The sequence below is a fragment of the Pseudophryne corroboree genome, chromosome 4 (assembly GCF_028390025.1).
Source record: "Pseudophryne corroboree isolate aPseCor3 chromosome 4, aPseCor3.hap2, whole genome shotgun sequence".
In the NCBI taxonomy this organism is placed as follows: domain Eukaryota; kingdom Metazoa; phylum Chordata; class Amphibia; order Anura; family Myobatrachidae; genus Pseudophryne; species Pseudophryne corroboree.
The window spans coordinates 277993571-278017199 of NC_086447.1; the positions used below are offsets into that span (position 1 = coordinate 277993571).

The following is a 23629-nucleotide window of genomic DNA, read 5'->3' on the forward strand; positions in this document are numbered from 1 at the left end:
CGTTTTAGCGCCCCTGACGGTGTCTGAGACGCCTGAACAGGCACTAATTGATTTGTCGGCTGTCTCATGTCGTCAACAGTTTTTTGCAAAGTGCTGACATTGTCACGTAATTCTTTAATTACTACCATCCAGTCAGGTGTCGACTCCCTAGGGGGTGACATCACTAACACAGGCAATTGCTCTGCTTCCACATCATTTTCCTCCTCATACATGTCGACACAATCGTACCGACACCCAGCACACACACAGGGAATGCTCTGATAGAGGACAGGACTCCACTAGCCCTTTGGGGAGACAGAGGGAGAGTTTGCCAGCACACACCAGAGCGCTATATATATATACAGGGATAACCTTATATAAGTGTTACTCCCTGTTATAGCTGCTGTATTTATATATTAGCTGCCAATAGTGCCCCCCTCTCTGCTTTACCCTGTTTCTGTAGTGCAGGACTGCAGGGGAGAGTCAGGGAGACGTCCTTCCAGCGGAGCTGTGAAAGAAAATGGCGCTTGTGTGCTGAGGAGAAAGGCTCCGCCCCCTTCACGGCGGCCTTTTCTCCCGCTTTTTTCAGGAAACTGGCAGGGGATAAATGCATCCATATAGCCCAGGAGCTATATGTGATGCATTTGTTTTTAGCCATATAAGGTTTTTATATCGTTTTTATTGCGTCTCAGGTGGCTCCCCCCCAGCGCCCTGCACCCTCAGTGACCGGAGTGTGAAGTGTGCTGAGAGCAATGGCGCACAGCTGCAGTGCTGTGCGCTAAGTTATTTGAAGACAGGAACGTCTTCTGCCGCCGCTTTCTCCGGACCTCTTCGCTCTTCTGGCTCTGTAAGGGGGCCGGCGGCGCGGCTCCGGGACCCATCCAGGCTGAACCTGTGATCGTCCCTCTGGAGCTAATGTCCAGTAGCCAAGAAGCCCAATCCACTCTGCAGTCAGGTGAGTTCGCTTCTTCTCCCCTTAGTCCCACGATGCAGTGAGCCTGTTGCCAGCAGGACTCACTGAAAATAAAAAAACCTATTTAAACTTTTACTTCTAAGCAGCTCAGGAGAGCCACCTAGCTTGCACCCTTCTCGTTCGGGCACAAAAATGTAACTGGGGCTTGGAGGAGGGTCATAGGGGGAGGAGCCAGTGCACACCAGCTAGTCTAAAGCTTTTACTTTTTGTGCCCAGTCTCCTGCGGAGCCGCTATTCCCCATGGTCCTTACGGAGTTCCCAGCATCCACTAGGACGTCAGAGAAATATATATATATATATATATATATATATATATATATATACACGTATGACCGGCACTCCAACAAAAATATGTAAATACCTGGGTGCCCTCCCGTGGCACTACAAGGCCCAGCAGACAGCACGGATTTTATTTGCGCCTTTCGTCAGGATCCGAAAGGCGCACATAAAAGGCGTCTGAAACGTTGAAGACATAATACTTGTGTAGCTGTGACTCTTTTTTTCAAATCCTTGGAGTGCCGCCCACCAATCCGTGCTATATATATATATATATAATTAATTAGACTGGTGTGGTCTGACAAATAAGTAGATAAACGAAGTAAATGTGTGCAGCACTCCCGATGTCTAAACCACTGAGTCTTACAGCCTGACTCTATGCCGCTATGTTTTTTTCCGGTCTTCTTGGCACTCCGTTCTATAAATTGGTATTTGCAGTGACGCCCTCACAAGTGAGCAAAGTCACAAACATATTCAGCAGCAACGGGCGGCACTCACAGGACTTCACATGTAGCAGAAATCATGAGGTGGAAGTATATTAACGTCAGTTATTTAACGTTTCAGTTGTATTAACTTTCTTGCCATTAATCTAAGTACTTCCGCCTCATGATGTCTGCTACATGTGAAGTCTGGTGAGTGCCGCCCATTGCTGCCAAATCTATCTATCTATCTAATCATACACCCGGCACTCCAAAGTGGTCTGCTGTTCTTGAGCTTGCTCCGGTGCCTCACTTGGTTCAAACAGACCATAAGTACTGATATTCAGTAGGCGGCACTCAGGTGACTAGTCATTGCGATTAATAAATTCTATTTAACGCATCGTTATTCTACATATGTTTCTGGCCTCCGCCCATCGTCAGGGACAAACCGTGTAATAAAGAAATATGCAAACATATATATCTAACACACAGCTCCTTAAATTATTAAATCATACTCACCTGTGCCGCCGTTCAACACACAGGTGAGTATGATTTCGTAATTTAAGGAGCTGTGTATTAGGTATATATGTTTTCAAAAATTTTTATTACACTTTCCCTGACGATGGGCATATGTAGGATAACTATTCGTTAAATAGAATTTATTCATCGCAATGACCAGTTTCCTGAGTGCTGCCTACGGAATACCAGAGTGTGTGTGTGTGTGTGTGTGTGTGTGTGTGTGTGTGTGTGTGTGTGTGTGTGTGTGTGTGTGTGTGTGTGTGTGTGTGTGTGTGTGTGTGTGTGTGTGTGTGTGTGTGTGTGTGTGTGTATATAAAGTCAATTCAAAATAAATCAGTATGGTCAGCTACCTGTGTGCCTTTGCTCAAATGTATAGTCCCCAATGATAAAGGAAGAAATCCAATCCATATATGGCACTTCAGATATTTTCAAGACATAGGACCTTATACAGTAAGGATTGCAAATTCCGCTAAGTAGCAAAATTTGCAATCCTTTGAATAGCATGCTGGGGGCCGCCATCAAAGGGCAAGGCCACCCAGCGTGCAGCCCACTGCCCATCCACTGCAATCACGCTGAAATTGCGATCCTGCTGCAGCGTGATCACTAAAATTGTGGATGCCTCCTGCTGTCGCAGCCACCCGATGCTACAAACTGACGTCGGCCCGATGCTAGAAACTGGTGTGCGCAGTGCCAGATTCTCTGGAGGAGCTTTTCACAAACTCCTCCAAAATGCCTGGGGAGTAACTTGCAGGGACAGCGACAGCAGGGGCACACACAGGATCTCTAGAGTGGGGTTTCCAAATGCAATCCACAATCTGCCACTCTGCGGAACATTGGAGCAAAAGCAGAAGTCTGGGTGAACAGTAGACGAACCCAATACCGATCCTAGACATACAGTATATGTACACATTGGTCTTTTTATACACTGGATAGTGTGTGGAATACAATATCAATATTTAACATAGATGGTCTATAGTATTTGTGTATCAAACTTATTTAACTAATATAAGTAAACATAAAGGTGTGTACACACAGTAAGATATTTTCTTTCGATTTTGCCTATATAGTTAAAATCGCAAGAAAAGTTAGCGCAAATCGCAAGGTGTTATGCCGCTTGCGATCCCGATGCGCACTTCCGTGGGGTCGGTATCGTAAGCCTAGATAGACTGTGCAGGCAAGTCAATCTTGACTATCTAGTGTACAATCTAGTACAAAGTATAGTCAAAATTGGCACTTAGTCAGAATCGTAAAATAAGAATTTACTTACCGATAATTCTATTTCTCGGAGTCTGTAGTGGATGCTGGGGTTCCTGAAAGGACCATGGGGAATAGCGGCTCCGCAGGAGACAGGGCACAAAAGTAAAGCTTTTACAGGTCAGGTGGTGTGTACTGGCTCCTCCCCCTATGACCCTCCTCCAGACTCCAGTTAGGTACTGTGCCCGGACGAGCGTACACAATAAGGGAGGATTTTGAATCCCGGGTAAGACTCATACCAGCCACACCAATCACACCGTACAACTTGTGATCTAAACCCAGTTAACAGTATGATAACAGAGGAGCCTCTGAAAGATGGCTTCCTAAACAATAACCCGAATTAGTTAACAATAACTATGTACAAGTATTGCAGATAATCCGCACTTGGGATGGGCGCCCAGCATCCACTACGGACTCCGAGAAATAGAATTATCGGTAAGTAAATTCTTATTTTCTCTATCGTCCTAAGTGGATGCTGGGGTTCCTGAAAGGACCATGGGGATTATACCAAAGCTCCCAAACGGGCGGGAGAGTGCGGATGACTCTGCAGCACCGAATGAGAGAACTCCAGGTCCTCCTTTGCCAGGGTATCAAATTTGTAAAAATTTACAAACGTGTTCTCCCCTGACCACGTAGCTGCTCGGCAGAGTTGTAATGCCGAGACCCCTCGGGCAGCCGCCCAAGATGAGCCCACCTTCCTTGCGGAATGGGCCTTAACAGATTTAGGCTGTGGCAGGCCTGCCACAGAATGTACAAGTTGAATTTTGTTACAAATCCAACGAGCAATCGACTGCTTAGAAGCAGGTGCACCCAACTTGTTGGGTGCATACAGTATAAACAGCGAGTCAGATTTTCTGACTCCAGCCGTCCTTTAAATGTATATTTTTAAGGCTCTGACAACGTCCAACAACTTGGAGTCCTTCAAGTCGTCTGTAGCCGCAGGCACTACAATAGGCTGGTTCAGGTGAAACGCTGATACCACCTTAGGGAGAAAATGCGGACGCGTCCGCAGCTCTGCCCTATGTCGAATGGAAAATTAAATAAGGGCTTTTATAAAACAAAGCCGCCAGTTCAGATACTCTCCCGGCCGAAGCCAGGGCCAGTAACATAGTCACTTTCCATGTGAGATATTTCAAATCCACCTTCTTTAGTGGTTCAAACCAATTGGATTTGAGGAAATCTAAAACTACATTTAGATCCCACGGTGCCACCTTAGGCACCACAGGAGGCTGTATATGCAGTACTCCTTTGATAAAAATCTGGACCTCAGGGACTGAGGCCAATTCTTTTTGGAAGAATATTGATAGGGCCGAAATTTGAACCTTAATAGATCCCAATTTGAGACCCATAGACAATCCTGATTGCAGGAAATGTAGGAAAACGACCCAGTTGAAATTCCTCCATCGGAGCACTCCGCTGCTCGCACCACGCAACATATTTTCGCCAAATACGGCGATAATGCTTCGCGGTGACTTCCTTCCTTGCCTTTATCAAGGTAGGAATGACTTCTTCTGGAATGCCTTTTCCTTTTAGGATCTGGCATTCAAACGCCATGCCGTCAAACGCAGCCGCGGTAAGTCTTGAAAAAGACAAGTACCCTGCTGAAGCAGGTCCCTTCTCAGAAGTAGAGGCCACGGATCGTCCGTGACCATCTCTTGAAGTTCCGGGTACCAAGTCCTTCTTGGCCAATCCGGAGCCACTAGTCTTACTCCTCTTTGCCGTATAATCCTCAATACCTTTGGTATGAGAGGCAGAGGAGGAAACACATATACCGACTGGTACACCCAAGGTGTTACCAGCGCGTCCACAGCTATTGCCTGCGGATCTCTTGACCTGGCGCAATACCTGTCCAGTGTTTTGTTGAGGCGAGACGCCATCATGTCCACCATTGGTTTTACCCAACGGTTTAATAGCATGTGGAAAACTTCTGGATGAAGTCTCCACTCTCCCGGGTGAAGGTCGTGTCTGCTGAGGAAGTCTGCTTCCCAGTTGTCCACGCCCGGGATGAATACTGCTGACAGTGCTATCACGTGATTCTCCGCCCAGCGAAGGATCCTGGCAGCTTCTGCCATTGCCCTCCTGCTTCTTGTGCCGCCCTGTCTGTTTACATGGGCGACTGCCGTGATGTTGTCCGACTGGATCAACACCGGTCTTCCTTGAAGCAGAGGTTCCGCCTGGCTTAGAGCATTGTAGATTGCTCTTAGTTCCAGAATGCTTATGTGAAGAGACTTTTTCAGGCTCGACCACACTCCCTGGAAATTTCTTCCCTGTGTGACTGCTCCCCAGCCTCTCAGGCTGGCATCCGTGGTCACCAGGATCCAATCCTGCATGCCGAATCTGCGGCCCTCCAATAGATGAGCCTCCTGCAACCACCACAGAAGGGATACCCTTGTCCTCGGCGACAGGGTTATCCGCAGGTGCATCTGAAGATGCGACCCTGACCATTTGTCCAACAGATCCCTTTGCATGGAATCTGCCGAAAGGGATTGCTTCGTAAGAAGCTACCATTTTTTCCCAGGACTCTTGTGCATTGATGTACAGACACCTTTCCTGGTTTTAGGAGGTTCCTGACCAGGTCAGATAACTCCTTGGCTTTTTCTTCGGGAAGAAAAACCTTTTTCTGAACTGTGTCCAGAATCATCCCCAGGAACAGCAGACGAGTTGTCGGCATTAATTGGGATTTTGGAATATTCAGAATCCATCCGTGCTGCTTTAGCACCTCTTGAGATAGTGCTAAACCCATCTCTAGCTGTTCTCTGGACCTTGCCCTTATTAGGAGATCGTCCAAGTATGGGATAATTAATACGCCTTTTCTTCGAAGAAGAAATATTATCTCGGCCATTACCTTTGTAAAGACCCGAGGTGCCGTGGACAAACCAAACGGCAGCGTCTGAAACTGATAGTGACAGTTTTGTACAACGAACCTGAGGTACCCCTGGTGTGAGGGGTAATTGGAACGTGGAGATACGCATCCTTGATGTCCAAGGATACCATAAAGTCCCCTTCTTCCAGGTTCGCTATCACTGCTCTGAGTGACTCCATCTTGAACTTGAACTTCTTTATGTACAGGTTCAAGGACTTCAGATTTAGAATAGGCCTTACCGAGCCATCCGGCTTCGGTACCACAAAAAGAGTGGAATAATACCCCTTCCCTTGTTGTAGAAGAGGTACCTTGACTATCACCTGCTGAGAATACAGCTTGTGAATGGCTTCCAAAACCGTCTCCCTTTCTGAGGGGGACGTTGGTAAAGCAGACTTCAGGAAACGGCGAGGTGGCTCTGTCTCTAATTTCAACCTGTACCCCTGAGATATTATCTGCAGGATCCAGGGATTTACCTGCGAGTGAGCCCACTGCGCGCTGTAATTCTTGAGACGACCGCCTACCGCCCCCGAGTCCGCTTGCGAAGCCCCAGCGTCATGCTGAGGCTTTTGTAGAAGCCGGGGAGGGCTTCTGTTCCTGGGAAGGAGCTGCCTGTTGCTGTCTCTTCCCTCGTCCTCTGCCTCGTGGCAGATATGAATAGCCCTTTGCTCTCTTATTTTTAAAGGAACGAAAAGGCTGCGGTTGAAAGGTCGGTGCCTTTTTCTGTTGGGGAGTGACTTGAGGTAGAAAGGTGGATTTCCCGGCCGTAGCCGTGGCCACCAAATCCGATAGACCGACCCCAAATAACTCCTCTACGCATCGCCTGTCCACTGTCGTGTCCATAAAGCTCTTCTGGCCGAAATGGACATAGCACTTACCCGTGATGCCAGTGTGCAGATATCTCTCTGTGCATCACGCATATAAAGAAATGCATCCTTTATTTGTTCTAACGACAGTAAAATATTGTCCCTGTCCAGGGTATCAATATTTTCGATCAGGGACTCTGACCAAACTACCCCAGCACTGCACATCCAGGCAGTCGCAATAGCTGGTCGTAGTATAACACCTGCATGTGTGTATATACCTTTTTGGATATTTTCCATCCTCCTATCTGATGGATCTTTAAGTGCGGCCGTCTCAGGAGAGGGTAACGCCACTTGTTTTGATAAGCGTGTTAGCGCTTTGTCCACCCTAGGAGGTGTTTCCCAGCGCTCCCTAACCTCTGGCGGGAAAGGGTATAAAGCCAATAACTTCTTTGAAATTAGCAGTTTTTTATCGGGGCACCCCACGCTTCATCACACACGTCATTTAATTCTTCTGATTCGGTAAAAACTACTGGTAGTTTTTTCACACCCCACATAATACCCTGTTTAGTGGTACCTGTAGTATCAGCTAAATGTAACATCTCCTTTATTGCCAAAATCATATAACGTGTGGCCCTACTGGAAAATACGGTTGATTCGTCACCTTCACTAACGGAATCAGTGCCTGTGTCTGGGTCTGTGTCGACCGACTGAGGCAAGGGGCGTTTTACAGCCCCTGACGGTGTTTGAGGCGCCTGGACAGGCACTAAGTGAGTGTCCGGCCGCCTCATGTCGGCAAACGACTGCTTAAGCGAGTTGACGCTATCCCGTAATTCCACAAATAAAGGCATCCATTCTGGTGTCGACCCCCTAGAAGGTGACATCCTCATATTTGGCAATTGCTCCGCCTCCACACCAATAACGTCCTCATACATGTCGACACACAGCAGACACACAGGGAATGCTCTATACGAAGACAGGACCCACTAGCCCTTTGGGGAGACAGAGGGAGAGTCTGCCAGCACACACCAAAAAGCGCTATATATGACAGGGATAGCCTTATGATTAAGTGCTCCCTTATAGCTGCTTTTATATTAATATATTGCCATTTATTTTGCCCCCCCTCTCTGTTATACCCTGTTTCTGTAGTGCAGTGCAGGGGAGAGACCTGGGAGCCTTCCTGACCAGCGGAGCTGTGACAGAAAATGGCGCCGTGTGCTGAGGAGATAGGCCCCGCCCCTTTTCCGGCGGGCTCGTCTCCCGCTATTTAGTACATTTAGGCAGGGGTAAATATCTCCATATAGCCTCTGGGGCTATATGTGAGGTATTTTTAGCCTTTTTAAAGGTTTTCATTTGCCTCCCAGGGCGCCCCCCCCCCAGCGCCCTGCACCCTCAGTGACTGCCGTGTGAAGTGTGCTGAGAGGAAAATGGCGCACAGCTGCAGTGCTGTGCGCTACCTTAAGAAGACTGCAGGAGTCTTCAGCCGCCGATTCTGGACCTCTTCTTGCTTCAGCATCTGTGAGGGGGCCGGCGGCGTGGCTCCGGTGACCATCCAGGCTGTACCTGTGATCGTCCCTCTGGAGCTTCATGTCCAGTAGCCAAGAAGCCAATCCATCCTGCACGCAGGTGAGTTCACTTCTTCTCCCCTCTGTCCCTCGTTGCAGTGATCCTGTTGCCAGCAGGAATCACTGTAAAATAAAAAACCTAAGCTAAACTCTCTAAGCAGCTCTTTATGAGAGCCACCTAGAATTGCACCCTTCTCGGCCGGGCACAAAAATCTAACTGGAGTCTGGAGGAGGGTCATAGGGGGAGGAGCCAGTACACACCACCTGACCTGTAAAAGCTTTACTTTTGTGCCCTGTCTCCTGCGGAGCCGCTATTCCCCATGGTCCTTTCAGGAACCCCAGCATCCACTTAGGACGATAGAGAAATAGGGGGTAATTCCAAGTTGATCGCAGCAGGAATTTTGTTACCAGTTGGGCAAAACCATGTGCACTGCAGGGGATGCAGATTTAACATGTGCACAGAGTTAGATTTGGGTGGGGTGTGTTCAATCTGTACTCTACACTGCTCAAAAAAATAAAGGGAACACTAAAATAACACATCCTAGATCTGAATGAATGAAATATTCTTATTAAATACTTTGTTCTTTACATAGTTGAATGTGCTGACAACAAAATCACACACAAATTATCAATGGAAATCAAATGTATTAACCCATGGCGGTCTGGATTTGGAGTCACACTCAAAATTAAAGTAGAAAAACACACTACAGGCTGATCCAACTTTGATGTAATGTCCTTAAAACAAGTCAAAATGAGGCTCAGTAGTGTGTGTGGCCTCCACGTGCCTGTATGACCTCCCTACAACCCACACAAGTGGCTCAGGTAGTGCAGCTCATCCAGGATGGCACATCAATGCGAGCTGTGGCAAGAAGGTTTGCTGTGTCTGTCAGCGTAGTGTCCAGAGCATGGAGCCAGGCCAGTACATCAGGAGACGTGGAGGAGGCCGTAGGAGGGCAACAACCCAGCAGCAGGACCGCTACCTCCGCCTTTGTGCAAGGAGGAACAGGAAGAGCACTGCCAGAGCCCTGCAAAACGACCTCCAGCAAGCCACAAATGTGCATGTGTCTACTCAAACGATCAGAAACAGACTCCATGAGGGTGGTATGAGGGCTCGACATCCACAGGTGTGGGTTGTGCTTACAGCCCAACACCGTGCAGGACGTTTGGCATTTGCCAGAGAACACCAAGATTGTCAAATTCGCCACTGGCGCCCTGTGCTCTTCACAGATGAAAGCAGGTTCTCACTGAGCACATGTGACAGAGTCTGGAGATGCCAAGGAGAACGTTCTGCTGCCTGCAACATCCTCCAGCATGACCGGTTTGGCAGTGGGTTAGTAATGGTGTGGGGTGGCATTTCTTTGGGGGGCCGCACAGCCCTCCATGTTCTCGCCAGAGGTAGCCTGACTGCCATTAGGGACCGAGATGAGATCCTCAGACCCCTTGTGAGACCATATGCTGGTGCGGTTGACCCTGGGTTCCTCCTAATGCAAGACAATGCTAGACCTCATGTGGCTGGAGTGTGTCAGCAGTTCCTGCAAGATGAAGGCATTGATGCTATGGACTGGCCCGCCCGTTCCCCAGACCTGAATCCAATTGAGCACACAGGGCCGGCCCGAGCTTAATTTTTTTTGGTAAGCGAATTTAGAATTTAGCGCCCCTTGATGGGATCAATTTTTAAAAGAGGTGTGGTCTCACAAGGAAGGGGCATGGCAACACAATAGTACCCCCAGGGGTCCAGGGAGATTGTCAGTGACAGGGAGAAAGTGCGTGACTGGGTGGCAGAGGTGATGGAGATAGTGGGTGACTGAGGAGGCTGGGGTCACAGGGAGATAGTGGGTGCCATGTGCCCACAGTGCTAGATATGCCCCCACAGTGCCACATATGCCCCCACAGTGCCAGATACAGATATGCCCCCAAAGTGCCATGTGCCCACAGTGCCACATACAGATATGCCCCCACAGTGCCAGATATGCCCCACAGTGCCACATATGACCCCCACAGTGCCAGATACAGATATGCCCCCACAGTGCCATGTACCCACAGTGCCACATATGACCCCACAGTGCCAGATACAGATATGCCCCTACATTGCCATGTGCCCACAGTGCCACACAAGACCCCACAGTGCCACACATGACCCCACAGTGCCAGATACAGACATGCCCCCACAGTGCTGCCTATGACCCCACAGTGCCACATACAGATATGCCCCCACAGTGCCACATATGCCCCCACAGTGCCACATACAGATATGCCCCCACAGTACCACATACAGATATGCCCCCACAGTGCCATATATACCCCCACAGTGCCAGATATGCCCCCACAGTGCCAGATATGACCCCACAGTGCCAGATACAGATATGCCCCCACATTGCCATGTGCCCACAGTGCCACATACAGATATGCCCCCAGTGCTATATATGCCCACAGTGCCACATATGCCCACACAGTGCCACATATGACCCCACTGTACCACATACAGATATGCCCCCACAGTGCAACATATGACCCCACAGTGCCAGATACAGATATGCCCCCACATTGCCATGTGCCCACAGTGCCACATATGCCCCCACAGTGCCACATAGACATATGTCCCCACAGTGCTGCTCACCGTTTTGCTGCCTGTGTTCTTTGTGGAGAGCGCAGCGCGCGCTTCTCCTGCCTGCCGCTCTGCCCCTCAGTCTGGTCTCCGGCGGTGACTGCAGCGTGTATATCTCAAATCAGGCGCCGGTCCGCGAGCTCTGATTGGCTAACGAACCGGCACCTGATTTGAGTTATACACTCCGCCGTCACTGCCGGAGACCAGACTGAGGGGCAGCCACAGGACGGCAGGCAGGAGAGGCGCGTGGTCCAGGCAGCCGGCAACGCCTTCTTCACTGCGGCGCCTTACCCGTGCGCGTACCGCGCGTAACGGGCGGGCCGGGCCTGTTAGCACATCTGGGACATCATGTCTCGCTCCATCCACCAACGCCACGTTGCACCACAGACTGTCCAGGAGTTGGCTGATGCTTTAGTCCAGGTCTGGGAGGAGATCCCTCAGGAGACCATCCGCCACCTCATCAGGAGCATGCCCAGGCGTTGTAGGGAGGTCATACAGGCATGTGGAGGCCACACACACTACTGAGCCTCATTTTGACTTATTTTAAGGACATTACATCAAAGTTGGATCAGCCTGTAGTGTGTTTTTCCACTTTAATTTTGAGTGTGACTCCAAATCCAGACCTCCATGGGTTAATAAATTTGATTTCCATTGATAATTTTTGTGTGATTTTGTTGTCAGCACATTCAACTATGTTAAGAACAAAGTATTTAATAAGAATATTTCATTAATTCAGATCTAGGATGTGTTATTTTAGTGTTCCCTTTATTTTTTTGAGCAGTGTAAATTGCAGTGCAAAAATAAAGCAGCCAGTATTACCCTGCACAGAAACAAAATAACCCACCCAAATCTAACTCTCTCTGCACATGTTATATCTGCCTCCCCTGCAGTGCACATGGGCCCTCATTCCGAGTTGTTCGTTCGCAAGCTGCTTTTAGCAGCTTTGCACATGCTAAGCCGCCGCCTACTGGGAGTGAATCTTAGCTTATCAAAATTGCGAACGAAAGATTAGCAGAATTGCGAATAGACACTTCTTAGCAGTTTCTGAGTAGCTCCACAGTTACTCGGCATCTGCGATCAGTTCAGTCAGTTTCGTTCCTGGTTTGACGTCACAAACACACCCAGCGTTCGCCCAGACACTACCCCGTTTCTTCAGACACTCCCGCGTTTTTCCCAGAAACGGCAGCGTTTTTTCACACACTCCCATAAAACGGCCAGTTTCCGCCCAGAAACACCCACTTCCTGTCAATCACATTACGATCACCAGAACGAAGAAAAAACCTCGTAATGCCGTGAGTAAAATACCTAACTGCATAGCAAATTTCCTTGGCGCAGTCGCACTGCGGACATTGCGCATGTGCATTAGCGACTAATCGCTCCGTTGCGAAAAAAAAATAACGAGCGATCAACTCGGAATGACCACCATGGTTTTGCCCAATTGCTAACAAACTTGTTGCTGCGATCAACTCAGAATTACCCCCATAGACCAAATCTCAAGCACAGGTAGTCAAAATCTATCTGTACTATCTGTGCTTTCTGGGCTCTGGGGGAGTTCAAGGGAAATCGCATAGTCAAAATCGAACATAGCAAGGATCTCACCGTGTGTATGCACCTTAAGTGGTCGGGAAAAGTTAAACATCCTGTAATAAATCAATACACAAACAGAACCAGGAGCACTTTCTAAGCACATTCTTCCACATCATGGTAAGGCGCCTGTCTTCCTGCAGCTACTCTCTGCCTGAATTGTGGCGAGTGAAGCGAGCCCGCGAGGGTACAATTGAGCCAAAAAACAAGAAAAGAACTTACAACAAACCTAGATTGGAGAAAAAATTTAAATGCTGTAACGGCATAAGACAATTTCCGCCCTCACTTGATGTCACATCCAGGTCCTTAAGGCGATGGAGATATAGATTCTACCCACACTAATGCATATACAGATAAGGAGAGGAGGGGACACAATGATGCACATGCAGACTAAGAGAGGAGGGGACACACCAATGCATATACTTTCACGGACACACTCCTTTACAGTGGCCATGCTCCCTTTTTTGGCGCGCGCAAAAGTACTCCCGTTTCATTTCCCATACCCCCACTGCATGTATGTGTGTTTGGGTCTGTTGCTCTTCTCCTCTATTAAGTGGTTGAAGGTAGGCACTATGACCTCCATAGAGATAGCCACACCCATGGCACAGGCCACACCCCATATTTAGACCACCCCCACTGCAGCGCTTATCACACCTCCTACCGAGGCACACAATAGGCCTTTCAGAAATTTCAGCTCCAGACCCATGCAGACCTTAATCTGGCACTGCTTTGATCATATGTGCAGCCCATATTATCCTTCGTAATCGTATGCACATTGGTGGTCATTCCGAGTTGTTCGCTCGTTGCCGATTTTCGCTATGCTGCGATTTGTTGCTAAATGTGCATGGTACGCAGGGCGCATGCGCTTAGTTATTTAACTAAAAACTTAGCAGTTTTGCTGTTGTTCGTGCAGCGCTTTTCAGTCGCACTGCTGATCGCTGAATGATTGACAGGAAGGGGGTGTTTCTGGGTGGTAACTGAGCGTTTTCCGGGAGTGTGCTAAAAAACGCAGGCGTGCCAGAGAAAAACGCGGTAGTGTCTGGAGAAACGGGGGAGTGGCTGGCCGAACGCAGGGCGTGTTTGGAACGTCAAACCAGCATACCTCCCAACTTTTGGCTTGTCGATAGCGGGACTCTTGTGCGGCGAAGCTGTGCGTCGATCCGAAAAGGGGGCGTGGCATTGACCGTGATGGGCGTGGCCTCGCTCGAGTAGGCGTGGCCTCGCCAAACGGCCCGTTTTTTTTTTTCTTTTGGGGGCGTGCCCAGCGCTCTCCCAGCAGCTGGGCAGCCCCCGCTCCCCTCCTAGCTCTGAATACATGTTGTGCGCGTGCGCACAGCATGTATTCAGTGATCACTGGCTGCTTTGCAGAGCAGAGCAGCGGGTGATCAAAGCCTCCCCACCCGCTGGACACTGCTGCCCGCGGGTGGGACAGGGTCCGAATAGCGGGACTGTCCCGCTGAAAGCGGGACAGTTGAGAGGTATGAACCAGGAACTAAACCAGGCATGTCCAAACTGCGGCCCTCCAGCTGTTGAGAAACTACACATCCCAGCATGCCCTGACACAGCTTTAGCATTCTCTGACAGCAAAACTGTGTCAGAGCATGCTGGGATATGTAGTTTCACAACAGCTGGAGGGCCGCAGTTTGGACATGCATGAACTAAACGGACCGAGCTGATCACAATCTAGGAGTAGGTCTGAAGCTACTCAGAAACTGCAAGAAAATATTTAGTAGCAGTTCTGCTACTCTTTCATTCACTATTCTGCTAAGCTAAGATACACTGCCAGAGTGTGGCGGCCTAGCGTCTGCAATGCTGCTAAAAGCAGCTAGCGAGCGACCAACTCGGAATGAGGGCCATTGTACCATGTTTAATGCATATAGGATGCAGAGTTCAATGGAACATTAAATCAGCGTCATTGAGCGTCATTTTTTCAGGGTGATCACGTGCTTTTTGTGAGGCATACGATCGCTCGATTGATCGAATGCAGTGTGTGTCCAGGGCCCGTACACACTGGTCGATATATCGGCCGTTCTCTTGAACGGCCGATATATTGCGGGTCCGTCGGCCAGTGTGTACGGCCGATACGTCTGTGAACTCCGTCGTTCACAGACGTATCGCGTCGGCCGCGCAGCACAGCCGACGGCCAATATATCTACCAATATATTGGCGCGTCGCTGTGTATGAATGGGGATCACAATTACCTGCAGCTCTCTCTCTCACAGGCCTCCGCTCCTTATGGCTCTCCCGGCGTTCCGTCGCTATGGTAACGTATCGCGAGAGTTACAATGTTAGCACAGTCTGCCCCTTCTCACAATAATACCGGCTCCTGGCACACGGGACCCCCCCCCCAACTCTCTCATCTATAAGCACAAAACGTGGTACTGTACAGTCTCTGTGAGCGTGGATGCTCCCAATGTCAGTGACAGGCAGAGACGTACTCTGGCTGCCGGTTACATAGCGGTCACGTTCATCTTTGGTGTCAACGTCTCAGTCAGAGCGTTGTCTGGGAATCTATAGTTTCACGGCCATCAACAGCTCAACGGTCTGCCCGACTGTAACATGGCCGACGCAGAAGCGTCTGCGAGCATCACGTGATCGCCCATGGACAAATCATGAAGACCTGCGGCACATAGGCGGTAAAGGAGCTATGATCGGCCTACTGTAGGCTGCACTAGTGTAGACACACCCACCACACACGCCCCTTTTCGGTTGCCCCGCAACCTAGCCCCGCCTTTTCAAACCGCCTAGTGGTCCAATAACCGTCACTTATTTTGATATGCCTTTCTCTTTATTAAACCCGTTATTACCGTGGCCGGTGGCCTGCACAGACTGTCGGGGCGGAGTTGTGGGGTCCTGTGATTAAGTCCCCGGAGTGGCGGCGGCGCTGTGCTATCCCCTCGCTGCCGGGAAGATGGCACCCTGCCTGCCCCATTTTTTTTTTTCAAATCTGAGCAGACTCCCAGAAGGCAGTGCGCGTTTGTAACGAACTTCGGTTCGAGTTTGGATTTTGGGCGCCATTTTCGAGTGGAGCAGCTGAGGTGCTGGCAGGCAGCGACTGAGCATCCCGCGTCCTGTCTGGAGAACACTCCGCCACACAGTCGGGACACCGCGAAAAATCGGCAAAAAAATCACGCAAGCTGCCGGTGTCGGGACTAGGCGGCGGGAGCGCTCAGCAGGTGATTTAACTCACACATTGCCACTCATTCGTTTTAGCGGGATGGGGGGAGACCGTCCGGCGGTGTGACAGGCTGTGCTGGGCGGGGGGTGAGCAGCTGTCACCGAGGCACACACCGGCTCCCCCTCTATGGAGGATCACCCCTCACTCCGGCCGCGGCACCTCTCACACTGCCGGCAGCAATGTGCCCCGGGGGCACCTCACCTGCAGCCTACCTGGCGTCCCGTACTGTACTGTGTATGCCAGCATCCCCTGCCTACTGTATTATGTGATCGGTGCTGTACTGTGTATGCCAGCATCCCCTGCCTACTGTATTATGTGATCGGTGCTGTACTGTGTATGCCAGCATCCCCTGCCTACTGTATTATGTGATCGGTGCTGTACTGTGTCAGCATCCCCTGCCTACTGTATTATGTGATCGGTGCTGTACTGTGTCAGCATCCCCTGCCTACTGTATTATGTGATCGGTGTTGTACTGTGTCAGCATCCCCTGCCTACTGTATTATGTGATCGGTGCTGTACTGTCAGCATCCCCTGCCTACTGTATTATGTGATCGGTGCTGTACTGTCTATGCCAGCATACCCTGCCTACTGTACTGTGTGATCGGTGCTGTACTGTGTATGCCAGCAACCCCTGACTACTGTACTGTGATCGGTGCTGTACTGTCAGCATCCCCTGCCTACTGTATTGTGATCGGTGCTGTACTGTCTATGCCAGCATACCCTGCCTACTGTACTGTGATCGGTGCTGTACTGTGTATGCCAGCAACCCCTGACTACTGTATTATGTGATCGGTGCTGTACTGTGTATGCCAGCATCCCCTGCCTACTGTACTATGTGTTCGGTGCTGTTGTGTGTTCGGAGGTATCCCAACTGTGCTGTGTGATCGGTGCTGTACTGGTGTGTCAGGGACAGTTTCCTAGCCAGCATCCCCTACTGTACTATGTGATCGGTGCTGTACTGTGTTTGGCAGTATCCCAACTGTACTGTATGTTACAGCATCCTCTACTGTGCTGTGTGATCGATGCTGTACTGGTGTGTGCCTGGGACAGACACCCAGCCAGCCTCCCGCACTGTGCTGTGTGACCGGTGCTGTACAGTGAGGCAGGGACAGTCCTCCAGCCAACCTCCCTCACTGTACTGTGTGATCGGTGCTGTACAGTGAGGCTGGGGCTGTGTGATAGGTGCCGAGCTGCTCAGTGCCATCACCAGGACACAAAGTAACCTCTGGATGTAACTTCCTATCACTGCCGTATCAGTCGGGGAGAGGTATCGATTCCCCAGTGACACCCCACGCCATGGACTCGGGTGTGGGGTGCCTGTTATTTGACTTGTCTCTCTCGCTCCTCAGATCACCATGCCACCCAAAAAGACCAAAACCTCCACAGCCGTGGCCAGGGAACCCGCGGAGCGGCTCCTGAGTGAGAGCGACTCGGCCCTGCCTGCTCCCGAGGAAGCACAAGCGGATGGGCAGCCAGCGGCACAAGGTATGACTGACCCGGGGGGCGGGGGAGCATACGGGCTGGTCAGTGATACCCCCCTCCTGCACCCTTCGGGGAGCTGCCGCTGGGAAGGTGACAGGCGGGTAACCCCTTGTCTGCCAGCAGGCAGTGGAGACTGATATAGCGGTCATGTACGTAACTGTGTCTCCGCTCTCCTGTGCACGGCGCCGGGTGAGTGCGTACTCATCTCCCTCTCCTGCATGTGTGTGTTACTGAGGCAGCCGCTGGTCCCGTAGTGGCAGTGGAGACGAACGCTTCCCATAGAGAAAGGGTGCAAGATCCTAATAGAAAGGGGTGGGCGCTTCGAGGGGGAGGAAGGGCGGTTTTCTGGGTCCCAGAGTAGCTTGTCACTAGGATGGGTACAACCTGTCATTCAGGATATTCCTCAGCGTCTCCTTGCTTTGTGCAGTTTGCACAATTGATGTATTTCTTATTTTGTTCCTTTCAGAGACTCCTAATGAGGTGACTGACAATCGAAGTTTAGAGGAGATTTTAAGTAGCATCCCTCCTCCCCCACCTCCAGCAATGACCAATGAAGCTGGAGCTCCTCGTCTCATGATAACCCATATTGTGAACCAGAACTTCAAATCGTATGCTGGTGAACGCATCTTGGGGCCCTTTCATAAGGTGATATCTGTCAGTATGTCTATGCTTCTGCCTTTACCCATCCTGCCCAAAACACTACTTGAACAATTTTGTGAAATAGTACTACATGTATAGATGCTTTTGCTTTCTTTTAATGTCATGTAAAATGTGTCTGCAGTTCTGTTCGTTGTATTATGCTGTGCTGGCCACTCTCATTTATTTAGCAGATAGTGATGGCTTAGTTAAATCTCCTCAAACCTTTTCCATTTTAATGTGATCAAGATATTACTCTTACACTGAGATCTTGTTTTTTTGGTTTAGCGCTTTTCGTGCATTATTGGGCCCAATGGTAGTGGAAAATCCAATGTCATTGATTCAATGCTGTTTGTTTTTGGATATCGAGCTCAAAAAATAAGATCCAAAAAACTGTCGGTACTGATCCATAATTCTGATGAGCACAAAGATGTTCAGAGCTGCACCGTGGAAGTTCATTTTCAGAAGATCATCGACAAGGTGAGGCTGGGTTTGGCCTATTGTCATTCCACATCGTGGGTCAAAATAGTTTCTTGTGGGTTTTTTTTTTTTAAGTTACTTTAAAAATAATAATACAGACCTGTAATTCCATATAGTTGCTTACTTTAAGTCATGTCGGCATTAAAAGTAAATAGGGTGTTGTAATGTCTATCTTTTCAGTCTGATGCAACTCTAGATTTTTGATCTGACAGGAGCTATATATGTGTGTGTGTGTGTTTATAATTTTTTGTATTTTTTTGCTTCTGCTCATACTTTAGTGCGCTGGATGTTCCATTTGATGTGCTTGCACATTTGTATTTTTGTAGTGATCCAGGACCTTGTGCACTCCTCCCACGTCTCGTTTTGTTTGTTTCCTAGTTGCATGCTGATTGTCTCCCCATTGTTGTCCGATGTCTATAATAAGAGCTAGTACATTGGTTGTATGCCATGTGGTTTTTCTTCTTTACAAAGGAAATATTAGTATTGGTATTTTTTTTTTTGTCATCTAAAAAAGTATTAAGATTGAAGGGTTAGCATGAAAAAAATCTGAACAATTAAATTTTAAAGGGCTACTTGAAGTATTTTACAGCAAATCACTTATTAATTTTTTTTATTTTTTATTAACGTGTCAATTGCATAAATATTACTGTTTTTTTACCTTCACAGGAAGGTGATGATTTTGAAGTAATCCCTGATAGCAAGTTCTATGTATCAAGAACTGCTTATAAAGATAATTCCTCTGTGTATCACATTAGTGGTAAGAAAAAGTCATTTAAGGATGTTGGTGTTTTGCTCAGAAGTCATGGGATTGATTTGGATCACAACAGGTTTCTTATTTTGCAGGTAAGATAATATTATTATTATTATTATTATTATGGTCATTCCAGTCTTGTTTCAAAGCGGTTTCAGTTTTCTTGGCAACATACTGTATGTAGCAGTGATATGTTTAAACTACATTGTTTCTTTGTGTGAAATCCTTAAAATGCTGTAGCAGCACATCATGATTTGCATGCTATATTAAAGATACTAATCATTTTTTGCTGCTTTAGTTTTTTATGGAAGATGACCAGAGCTTTTGATTTGTTTTAGTGACATGATGACCAAGGGAAACAATGGCGCTATCTGTTCTGCTTTAGCAGCACGTAAATATTGGGTGGTAAAATAGAGGACCCCAATATTATTGTGCTGCTCTAGTGTGGCAAGAATTCTGCACAAACTCTGTGTCACCCAGACTGACTTCAGTACAAATATTTTTACTTTATTATGTTCTCTTGTGTAGTAAAAGTATGTTGGATTTACTGCAAATATGCCTTCAATTGTGTATTTTACGAAAACATTTGTTTTGCTAAATGTGTTATTTTAGTAGATTACTGCGTTTTGTTAGTTTACTGGTTGTAGTTTTAAAATGTATTGGCGGTGTTGGTTGTCCTTGCATTTTCAAAAAGTTTTGCTGCTATAGCTTTCCCAGTTGATCATAATATGCTGGGTGAAATTATTTCTGCCAAAAAGAAATATTGCCTACAATGAAGTTTTGGGTCTGTTAACTCTTTGCTCGACATGATCTGTCATCTGATACTTTTGTATTTGAAGGACTCAGTTTTTTATTCTTGAATATGTCGAACATCTCTGTTGGTGCTTTATCTGCAGTGGTTTAAGTGTGTACACAGAGTTAATAGTGAAATGTTTCCAGTATATAATATGTGGTTTTCGTGTGTGTGTGTGTGTGTGTGTGTGTGTGTGTGTGTGTTTTTTTTTTTTTTTTTTTTTTAAATATATTTTAAGACTTTACAGCTCTTTAATGTTGGCATGATATTGTTAATTCACTGTTGCCATATAACTTCATATGTCTAGTGCTGTTGCTTATTTGTGATTATGGAACAATGGTGTTGATGCAACTTTCAGTTATCTTTTCCTTTTTTAAGATTTGAATTTTTTTGAAAATAATGGAGAAAGATAATCATGTTTTTAATTTAATTTTTTCCTTAAAATGGGCAACATTCCATATTCTATCAGTTTTTATAATTTTGTATATTTTAAGTTGGTACTAGTTGGCTAAAATTTATTTCTATGCACCTATCTAAAAAAATAAAAAAATCTTTAATTCCCATTGGTCAAAGGACCTCATCCAAAATATGAGTGAAAATTAAAGTAGAAGTGGTGTTCTCTTCATATACTCCTTTGTGATGTATTTTATGTGGAAAATGCAATGGATCAATCGGAAGTCTAGTGTAGCCACCTGAAAGGAGAATTCTCTTTTATGGCCTGTAAAAAGTTAATTATTACAGGCCTTCATTAGAATCTAGCACTATACACAGGGAGCACACTAAATGCATCCAAGGTAACTGCTGGCTTTAGAGCTCTTGTAGCATAGTATTGTCTGATACAAAAAGACTTGCAGTACTTCCTCGTTAAAATAAAACTACTCAATATACATAATATTATACAGTTTAGATTCAATTTTTGATACTGGCAAGATTTGTCTTAACACCAGTTACCTATATTTTTATAAATCTGAGAAGTGCTATTGTAATTAAAATGTATCATCTTAAATTATTTCTCTTGAAATGCTGAATTGTTTTATAGTAAGTCAAATATTACCAAGTAGACCACAAATGTAAAGATCGTTTGCTTAAAGCAATAGGGGGAGTGGAAAACCAAAATGTCTTCAAGTGCTCTTTTAATTTCCATATCTTGCTCAAACCATGCTTTTGATTAGTATTATAGTACAATTGCAGATGTTAAAATGTCAGTCCAGCATTGCAAATAATATATTGGAAGATTTACCTTTCCTTTCAATTTAGTTTGGTATACCTGTGTGTATTGCATGCCTAAGTGTGACAATGTGACGCATCTTGTAAATGAAAGTTTTATGGGCATGTTATCAGTAAATGATTGATTATTTTTTATTTTATTTTTTACATGCTTGGCTGTGCTAAATTTTTGTCATTCCTATAGTAATATTTGCAGGATCAAAACATTGTGTGATCTAAAATGCCATATTGCATTTGTGTGTAGATGGTAAACCTCTATTTTAAAAGAAAAGCAGTCCTCCAATAACACTTAGTAAAAATACAAACTGCACAGTTTACTTGAGTGATTATTTCAGTAACAGTGCAATGGTTCATGAAAAACGAAAGGCATATGGCATATATCCAATTCTTAATTCCTCTACCCTCTTTATATTGAGAGTACATAAATGGTAAATAGTTGACGACAAATAATTGTTTACAGCTTTCTAGTCTTAAATGTTAAAACAAATCTAATCCTAGTTTTGGAGGGGGGGGGTAGGTGTGTATTCATTCCATCCCAGCAGCGTGCTAGTGGTAAAGTTTAATATCATTTTCTGATCTGAGCTAGACCATTTATATTGCATTTCATTGCAAGCAACAAATTAGTGGGGCATTTCTTGGCAACTATTTGTGATTTTGTCTGATTGAATTCTGTTGCACCAGGTGGAAGTTGATATGCACTTTATTATAATATTAGACATACTGATATTTGTTATTCCAATCAGATTTTTATGTAAAAAGTCACCATTTACTCCATTGGAACATAGTATCTAGTTTGCCTTCTCTCCCACCTTGTGTATATGTATCTTTAATGTGTATATGTATATAATGTTTGTGTACACATATGTATGTTTGCGTGTCTCGATATAGATATCTATATAATATAGATCTGTATGCCTATCTAATAAAAAATAAAACACACACACACACACACACACACACACACACACACACTACTATGTGAATGTGGTCCATCTATGAATTTGGGTGTACAGGTATGTTTGTTTTTATTTATCTATCTAATATAACAAACAAACCTGTACACCTAAATTCATAGATGGACCGCACTCCCATAGTACTCGGCATATATTGGGGTGCAAATTCATGTTGAGTTCTCCATGTAATGGATCCCTATTATAACCACTAACTGACAATTTTTTCCTTCAAAACTGTTCATACAAATATTTTTTTTTAATTTAAGTTTTTAAAATTAATTTTTAAAAATATTATGCACACCCATAGAACAGATTTACTCGTCAAAAACTGGGGGACACAGTGGGGTGTTGTGGTCGCATGTGATCTGACCCTGCCAGTTAAGTGGGTAGAATGCTTTCTACTAAAACACAAAAAATTTACCTGATTTGTTAATTGCCTTCTACACAATTACCAGTAGAACAGTTTGGTTTAGTTATTTTTAAATATAGATTTTTCCCAATTGTTTTGTGTCCTGACCGATAAATAGTTTGTGAGGTGGCATCTACACATTGACCGCTGATCACTTTTTAACAACTTGTTTTGTGTTTAAAATTATCAATAGGCAGGTGCCAGTAACGTTTTAAACATGGCTGACCTTTTTCTAGGATCACATTGTTTGATATAGTCTTCTAAAAATAAAAATTATATATATATATATATATATATATATATATATATATATATATATATATATATATATATATATATACACATATATATACATACACATATATATACATACACACACACACACTCACTCACTCACTTTCATTCACCTAAATATTTTAATGCATAACTGGAAAACTCTGTATGTGTATACATGAGCAGGTGGTCACAGCCCAGTGCTCCCCTTTCCTAGGAATGGCGAGTGCGTTGAATTGAGCGATAGATATAGATAGATATATAATAAAATATATATTTTTTATTTTAGAGATACTCTTCATTTCCTTAAAATACCCTAACTTCGAGATATATAGATGTTTATAATGTTTTTTTTTTTTTGTGTTTTTTTTTTTTTTTTTGCATAGGACATTTCCCTTTTTTTGCGCAGCTTACACTAGTGGTGTGTGTTTTTTTTATTTTTTTTTATTTTTTCTCAATTGCAACTATCTGTTGCAAGAATCATTTTATCGTCGATAAAGAAAGCATTGAAAAGCTTGGTTCTCACACACAATAATTTAAGAATTGTCTATTTGTGAATAATTGTAACAGATTTGTCACAGAAAAAATGAGATGCTTGGTTTTGGGGTTT

At 46.0% G+C, this 23629-nt stretch overlaps 2 protein-coding genes across 8 annotated transcripts in view; one reads left to right on the forward strand and one right to left on the reverse strand.

The window, feature by feature from the left end:
* The window catches only part of IFT80 (intraflagellar transport 80), a 519318-nt gene extending 503596 nt beyond the window's left edge, over positions 1-15722 (reverse strand). For 3 of the 6 annotated variants that reach the window (XM_063916164.1, XM_063916159.1, XM_063916158.1), the window contains exon 1: positions 15039-15192. The gene's annotated coding sequence lies outside the window, so the exon portion shown is untranslated. Of the gene's footprint in view, positions 1-15038; positions 15193-15275; positions 15362-15644 lie in introns of those variants that run through there. The other 3 variants (XM_063916161.1, XM_063916162.1, XM_063916160.1) reach the window with 3 other exon arrangements.
* Positions 15382-23629, forward strand: part of SMC4 (structural maintenance of chromosomes 4) — a 226601-nt gene continuing 218353 nt past the window's right edge. Inside the window, exons 1-5 of one of the 2 annotated variants that reach the window (XM_063916157.1) lie at positions 15382-15473; positions 17365-17500; positions 17964-18142; positions 18422-18613; positions 19280-19456. In XM_063916157.1, coding sequence (XP_063772227.1) covers positions 17371-17500; positions 17964-18142; positions 18422-18613; positions 19280-19456 — 678 coding nt within the window. In that variant the 5' untranslated portion in view covers positions 15382-15473; positions 17365-17370. Of the gene's footprint in view, positions 15474-15929; positions 16014-17364; positions 17501-17963; positions 18143-18421; positions 18614-19279; positions 19457-23629 lie in introns of those variants that run through there. The other variant, XM_063916156.1, reaches the window with a different exon arrangement.